Here is a 6996-nt window from a genome sequence, read left to right on the forward strand (position 1 = left end):
CACGTTCCCTTTAACTACGGGTGAACAATCCGACCATTAAGCGCTTCTACACTCAGAATAGAAAGAGCCGACATCGAAAAATCAACTTGCCGCGTCGATATGATCTCTCGGCGGCCACGAACTAGTTATCCCGAAATCGTAGCAGTATGCCGATGTGAAGCTCCATCTTTGAACGAATTATAAAAAAGCGGCTCATATAAAGCCCCACAAGACAGAGAACGTAAAATAGCAGAATTCTCAATGACAACTAAGGATCCTTCGATTTGCAATGTTGAAACCGCGGCCTCGACTCCGGAGTCCCGTCAACGTGCGTCCTCGCTCTACAGCGGCACTCGCGGCAGTGGCCGTGTAGGCTTGCTGGAGATCGTTTGTAACGTGATAGGGACGGTGGGTTTCGTCGTGGGCTCTGTCTTCTTCTGCTTGGAGTGGAGTGTTCCAGGCTGCTTGATCTTCGCGGCAGCCTGCCTATTTTGCGGCCTCTCCTGTTGTATCTACTGTCACCGGGCTCGGCAAGTACAGAACCACGTAACGTCCTTTGGTTTCGGCGAGCAGGCACTTGGTTGCTTTATCTTTGTCATCGCTTCCATATTCTTCATCATTCCCGAGCTCGTCCTCTGGGGGACCATTGGGTTTTTGGTGGCCTCCTTGAACTTCATGGACGGAACACTCATTCAGCACGTAGTCGCGCGCTCTGTCTTCAGACCAATGTGTTCGTTATGGCCTCACACCGCGCTAGTCTGCCCTTCCATGCTCTGCAACACGCTAGGCAGTGTGACGTTCTGTTTAGGCTCGGTGTGCTTCTTCTTTGACAACCTCAACCTGGCTGGCAGCATCCTGTACACCATAGGATCCATCATCTTCTTCATGGCGTCTTGGTCCGATGCTAGTAGTTGGTACGAGGACCTCATTGGATTCGAGAGAAAACCAGGATACGCGTAGTTTGCAATAATGTTTAAAATCTTGACAACCGCCTCTTCGCTAGAATGTGTGTCACTTCAATTCAAACTAAATAAATTTTAGCCGGAGCAGTGATGATGGCGGCTAAGGACATTGCGAAGGCATTCAACCTCATCAAGCGCGGGGAGCTGGCAGCGTTTAGGCAGGTCGTGGCTGGGTTGAACATCAATGCAACGCACAAGGGGTTCGGTTTCCTTCATGAGGCATGTCGGCAGCGACAGGCTGAAATGATCTCGGAGATCTTGGACAGGGAGGATCTGGACCTCACCCTGCGGGAGCCAGCCACAGACAACCCGCCTCTGGTTGTTGGCGTTGAAAATTTTGTGGACCAGGAGTTGGCCATGCGGAGTGAGAGTCTGACCGCTTACAAACAGTGTACTATGATGGCTGCGCCGAGGAGGTGCTCACCAGCTGTATCGAAAGCAACAACTTGGTGGCGCTCCGGCTGCTGGTGATGAAGACGGGGCCGGAGGTGGCGATTGCACACCCTGAGCCCCTGGCTATCCTGTGTGTTGAGGCTCGCGCAGACGATATCCTCAGGTATCTGCATACGCAGGGGCTCTGTGACCTGTGGGCTGTTGATGGACACATTCGAACGGCCATGCACTGGGCAGTGCTGCTACGCCGGGTCCGCGAGACGAGCACACTTCTGCTTGTAGACCAGACTCTCTGTGGGGCCACTGACGCAGACGGCAACCTACCGTTGCACTTGGCTTTGAAGGAGGCTCGCCACGTAGCGATCGATGCTATCGTCGCCGCCCTGACGCCTCACTCAGCGCTTGACGAACCGAATACGCGAGGGGAGACGTGTAGATGCCTGATGCAAGGACGGTCGCCGACTGAGCGCAGCCCTGCGAGGAGAGGGGCTCCTGCAGAGAAGATTGCGCTCAGCCAAGAACTCCGCGAGTTCTGCGACCACCACCAATTATGTGAGTCGAAGGGAACCCTCCTGATCAGCCTCTGACATTCGTGGATTTTTCCTTCAACGGAAAATGGATCTAACCAATGTTGTTGAACTCGCCAAGGGCCGCCGGCTTGCCACCACCGGCCTCTCAAGCGAGTCGCAGAGGTTGATTCTCAACGCCATTGCCCCAGAGCCTGCTGAGAAGCCGTCTGCGGCGCCCCCAACTTCGCCGCCCCGCAGCTGGTTCTGGGTGGCATTGCTGTCCATCCTCGGGGGCCTTTTCTTCCTTTTTAAGCTGTTCGAGGTTGGCGTGCTCACTTTCCGACAAGTATCATTGAACGACGATTTTGAGTTTTAGGTTCCAAAAGGCTTGTCTGGCACGGTTCCAAAAAGAAGGTAGTTTACGGAAGGATTTATCAAACGTCAACGTACTCGGTCGTCAAGAGGGGTGAGTAGCTCCGTCGTTGTCTGTTCTGGAGATGGTTCGGTTGTCTCGTGAGGGGGGGGTGAGTAGCTCTCCGTCGTTGTCTGTTCTGGAGTTGGCGGCTCTGGCGTCGCAAAGTTCTCTGAGACGTACGGAAAGGTGTCAATCTTCTCCTTCCAATCCCGCCAAGCTGATGTCTCCATCGATCCCTCAACTATTGGATAGAGCACTTCACGTTTGAACGCCTCAATCGATCCATCCATGTCCCCTTCCAGCCCGTCTGCTTCCTGAGGTCCGAGGTTTATTGGGTTGGAGGTGGGTGGGGTGGCTCGGTTGTTGTTGTAGCTGTTGTATGAAGGCCTTTCAAGCAGTAATCCTTCTGACGGTGCCATGTGCACAAACCGTTTTTCCTTGCCTAAGGCCTCTTTAATTGCCCAGTGAGGGGCCCCACCCCTGAATATTTCGATCACGAGAGCCACCATCTTTCGAATCTGATTGAACAGGAAAGACTGGCCGATTAGTGTCACCTTGGCTAGCTTTCCCTCATGCTCCAAGTCAACTCTAATGTCCTTCATGTACCGGCTCAAGGCGGGGTCGTCTCGCGAAATGCGACTTGTGAAGTTCCGAAACTGGTGCGTGCCCTTGAATTGGTCGAAAAGGCTCTGGAGTCGTTCGAGGTCCTCCGCAGACAGGGTGTAGCCTTCTTCGGAGTGAGCCAGTGGAGCGCTCTTCCCCTCATAGCGCTCTTTCCTATCCATCTTAAACTGGGAAATGAGCTCGAGATGCTCACCAGTAAGATCTACAAGCTCGTCCGCTGCCATCAGCGCATGCAACGGGTGGGCCTTCAGTAGAGGGTAATCGTGCATGTTCCAGGTGATGGGAGCGAGTAGGTCTGCCGGAATGACGTACTCGTAGCGTCGGTGGTCACACTGGGTGCGAGCGTCGAACTGCTTGCTGACCCTCTGCACACCGTGCACGCATATATCTGACGGCAATGCCGCCTTCAACCGAGATACGAAGTCCAGCTCGCGGCGTTTCATCCAGCTGAGGATCCGAGCGTGCTCCGGCGACTGCTCAGGGTACAGATGGAGAATCTGCTGGACGTAGGGGTCTGCGTCGTCGGCGTCGACTGTGGGGTGAGTCGGTTCCGCAGCGCCTTCGCCTCCACCTTCCTCAGCCTCGCACAGCAGCTTCGACTCGCCCATCGACAGCTTGCAGGCGACTACCTGACACGCCGCGTGGACACCCTTGTCAGTGCGAGCCGCACGACTCCAACCGAAGTCGCCTGGCTTCACCATCTCCTCGGGCACAGCGCCCACCTCCCGCAATGCAGTTTCTAGGACACTCTCAACTGTCCTAATTTGCTCCGTCTGTTTTTGCATCCCTGAAAAACGCCTCCCGTCGTATCCAAAAAACAGACAGAACTTTCTTTTCAAGCGCGGCCTGCGAGCCTCCTGTCGGGCGGGCTGTGGCCCTCCGCGACGCTGGCGCTTTGCATTGTAGTCGCTAGTCTTTCGCAGCCTTTTCCCCATATTTGCAATTCTATGCTTCCAGCTGGCGTCCAAGACGAGACACCGGCGCAGCTCCGGCGCTCCGAGCCTCGGGCTAAACGCTTCCGCCGCTGGTTTCGCCACGCACAACTGGTGAGTCGCTAGTTCACAACTCACTCAGCAGCTGATGAATCACCAATGCGCCATATTCGCCGCCGCCGTCCTCCTCCTGTGGATAGCGGGTTTCGTGTATATCTTCGCGGTGCGTGATGTGCGCCCGCTCGCTGATTCCTTCGGGTTACCGCCCCATGTCGTAGCACAGGTGCGGGGGGCCGACAAGCCGGTCCTCGTTCGACAGGACTCATATCAGTCCAACAGGTTACTTGACGCCAAAATGACTGTCGAACTCCCAACAGGACCGTTGAAATGGCCGTCGCAAAGAATGAAACACCTTAAGGATGATATCACCAACTACAAGAACGCTCGGCCAGGTCGGTACCATGGGGACATTGGGAAGCGCCCTGATGGCAAGGCTCACGCCTGGGAGAGTACATTGGATGTGTCTCTAGATCGTGAGTTCCCAGATTTTAGAAATCCGGGATGCGGCCAGGCTCCGTATTTCGAGGTGGCCGCGTGGAACAACCTGCCCAGTGCTTCCGTGGTCATCATATTTGCCAACGAACCATGGGAGACTCTAATGCGATCAGTACATTCCGTGTTGAACCGAAGCCCGCCTCACATGCTGATGGAAATCATCTTGGTGGACGATGGTAGCACTCATGAGGACCTGTCGGAGAACGGGAATGGTCGCCTGGAGAACTACATCAAGCTGCTGCCTAAGGTGAAGCTTGTTCGCACCCGTGAGAGGGCCGGCATCACGCGAGCCCGTACTGCTGGTATAAATGCCACATCCAGCGACATCTTCGTCATTTTGGATTCACATATCGAGTGCCAAGATGGCTGGTTGGAACCTCTGGTCCACCGGATACAACAACAGCCAAACACAGTCGTGATGCCGCAGATCGACAACATACGGAAGACCAAGGAGTGGACCCCGGTTCGTGGCGGAGTCGGGTGCACCTTAGGGCTGATTTGGAAGCTCATGGAACACCATCTGAATGCAGTTGACCAGGTCTCGCCTGCGGACAGATTTCCAGTGAACGCTTGGGACTACATTTCGTCGCCCTCGATGGCGGGCGGGCTTTTTGCAGCACACAAGCAGGTTTTTTTGGGGCTGGGTGGCTACGACTTGGACATGCGAGGCTGGGGCGCCGAGAACGTCGAGTTCTCGTTTAGACTGTGGCAATGCGGTGCGCGACTTGAGTGCAATGAATGCTCCCGAGTGTCACATGTATTCGGGCGTGGAAAATTTTACAGCGATAACGGCGGAAATGCCGTTTCGAATCGCATTCGCACTGCAGCTGCCTGGATGGACGATTTCGGAGTGCTCCCATGGTTGATCAACGGGAAGCCCGACGCAGTCAGCGTCGTGCACGACATGAAGGAGATGAAGACCGTCCGCGATGTACTCCAATGCAAGGATTTCAAGTGGTTTATCCAGAACGTGTTCCCCGAGTCCGAGGTGCATGGCGTGCCAGATGACGTTCCCTACGCTGGGAAATTTACCCACATCGAATCTGGGTCTGGGTTCAACCGACCCCTCAGAGGCACTGCGGCCGAGACGGGAGCCGGGGGAAACCTCTTGTATTTCGCACGCGACCACAGGCTGACGCACATTCGAGACGACGAGACGTGTCTTCACGCTACTAACGAATGGCAGTTCCAATGGAACTGGTGCTGGCGCAACGACCGCAACACAGCGTTCACCGTCGAGCTGCAGAAAGATGGAATCGACCACGACGAGGTGTTCATCAGAGCTGACAAGCATCAGAAGTGCCTCACGGTGGAGCAAGGCAAGCTGGCGCTGGTGCAGTGCGCCCCAGGCGACCGCAGTCTGCTCTGGTCTGCTCCTAAGCTTGACGTGGACGAGTATCGCTCGGCCATGGCAGCTGTCTTCTAGTTTGTGTACACTTTCCATCGACATTCCTATTCGACGTCCCAGCCTGACATCTCCTCCTCCGGCATCAGTCGCTTGTCGTGGCCATGCACGCTTTTGCAGTGGCGAGTAAGCCAGGCCACGCAGTGGAACTCCGCCCCGCATTCGGCGCAGCAGACACGTCCGTCTGCGTCTTTGCGCTGGCGCTTACGCGAACGGATCTCGCGCTGGTGTTGCTGCTCGACATGTGCGTTAAGGGCTGCTTCCCGAGAGAATTTTAGCGGGCACATCGGACTGGATTAACCCCCCGTCTAGCAGACTTACCATACGAATCGTTTGTTTAGTACGTTAACAGCAGCGTCTGCGGGCTTCTTGGTGGTAGGCGCTTCCAGAACGCGCTCCTTCTGATGGACTTTTATGCGATGTCTCCAAACGCTTCCCTTGCTGTTGAATACCTGGCCGCATTCGCTGCAAGTGAGCGCCTTGATATTTACGCGCTTCTCCCGGTGCTTAGCTAACTGCTTGAGCCTCCTAACTTCGTCGTCCCATGCTGCCTGAAGATTTTGAAAATCCAGACTAGTGACTCGTTCTTGGCACACAGGGCAAACTGACACACCCGCCTCCTTAAAACACCGAATGTGCACCTCATGCAGGCACTGTAGCTGGAAAACCCTGAGTGAGTCGAATGTGTTACACTCCTTCGAATGCTGACACAGACTGCAGACCCCAGCCGTTGCGCCCATAGGCATAATGCAGTCCAGCCCCGCGGAAGGAATCGACCCACTGGTGTCCGTGGAGCTGGGAAAAGCGGACACGGGGCCATTCAGTGGAACGGGTGTTGGCAGCAAGTCTATAACGTTGATGCGGTCCGTATTGACGGTCTTGGCCACGGGATGATGTCCGAAAACCAACGGCACCAGCGACCCGCGGATGTCTACCAGGCCTCCGTGGACCACGTTGAAGACAACCACACTGGAATCCTCGCCTGGCGCTTCCGCGATGACGCTCCCCGGGCGGCAAACGACCGATGTGCCGATGTCAATATCGCAGAGTGGACCAAGATCCTGACCCATCAGAGATGTTATCTGGTCGTCGAACGGGTTGGCTGCGTCGCCGGGGAGGCCGCCTGTGACACATTGAGAGTAGTTGTCAAACGCAATAGCGTTCTGAACGGCTAAATGAAGCTTCTCCATAACCGAGTCGTACAGCAACAAGTTCTCCACAA

At 55.4% G+C, this 6996-nt stretch overlaps 5 protein-coding genes across 9 annotated transcripts; 3 read left to right on the forward strand and 2 right to left on the reverse strand.

Moving 5' to 3' along the window:
- Positions 1-240: 240 nt before the first annotated feature.
- On the forward strand, positions 241-939 carry KVP17_003329 (uncharacterized protein; the record flags this gene model as incomplete). Its single annotated transcript, XM_068520472.1, has 1 exon — positions 241-939. The coding sequence occupies one exon, from the start codon at positions 241-243 to the stop codon at positions 937-939; it is 699 nt and encodes a 232-aa protein (XP_068379184.1).
- A 92-nt stretch (positions 940-1031) lies between these two features.
- Positions 1032-2219, forward strand: KVP17_003326 (uncharacterized protein; the record flags this gene model as incomplete). Of its 3 annotated transcripts, XM_068520466.1 has the most annotated exons (3): positions 1032-1305; positions 1332-1886; positions 1915-2219. In XM_068520466.1, 3 exons carry the CDS (start codon positions 1032-1034, stop codon positions 2217-2219), a joined length of 1134 nt encoding a protein of 377 aa, XP_068379178.1. The 3 variants fall into 3 exon arrangements, with proteins under 3 accessions (XP_068379178.1, XP_068379179.1, XP_068379177.1); XM_068520467.1 differs by lacking the exon at positions 1032-1305 and having other exon boundaries at positions 1412-1921; XM_068520465.1 differs by lacking the exons at positions 1032-1305; positions 1332-1886 and having other exon boundaries at positions 1950-2219.
- Positions 2220-2284: 65 nt separating this feature from the next.
- Positions 2285-3817, reverse strand: KVP17_003330 (uncharacterized protein; the record flags this gene model as incomplete). Its single annotated transcript, XM_068520473.1, has 1 exon — positions 2285-3817. The coding sequence occupies one exon, from the start codon at positions 3815-3817 to the stop codon at positions 2285-2287; it is 1533 nt and encodes a 510-aa protein (XP_068379185.1).
- A 145-nt stretch (positions 3818-3962) lies between these two features.
- On the forward strand, positions 3963-5795 carry KVP17_003327 (uncharacterized protein; the record flags this gene model as incomplete). The annotated part of the gene is made up of 1 exon (XM_068520468.1): positions 3963-5795. The coding sequence occupies one exon, from the start codon at positions 3963-3965 to the stop codon at positions 5793-5795; it is 1833 nt and encodes a 610-aa protein (XP_068379180.1).
- A 26-nt stretch (positions 5796-5821) lies between these two features.
- KVP17_003328 (uncharacterized protein) lies at positions 5822-6964 on the reverse strand (the record flags this gene model as incomplete). Of its 3 annotated transcripts, XM_068520470.1 has the most annotated exons (2): positions 5822-6065; positions 6096-6964. In XM_068520470.1, the coding sequence occupies 2 exons, from the start codon at positions 6962-6964 to the stop codon at positions 5822-5824; spliced, it is 1113 nt and encodes a 370-aa protein (XP_068379182.1). The 3 variants fall into 3 exon arrangements, with proteins under 3 accessions (XP_068379182.1, XP_068379183.1, XP_068379181.1); XM_068520471.1 differs by lacking the exon at positions 6096-6964 and having other exon boundaries at positions 5822-6061; XM_068520469.1 differs by lacking the exon at positions 5822-6065 and having other exon boundaries at positions 6092-6964.
- Between the last annotated feature and the right edge of the window lie 32 nt (positions 6965-6996).

Source organism: the organism of the source record quoted next, assembly GCF_019968985.1.
Source record: "MAG: Porospora cf. gigantea B chromosome Unknown PgB_NODE_1221_length_6996_cov_333.953, whole genome shotgun sequence".
NCBI classification, from domain to species: domain Eukaryota; phylum Apicomplexa; class Conoidasida; order Eugregarinorida; family Porosporidae; genus Porospora; species Porospora cf. gigantea B.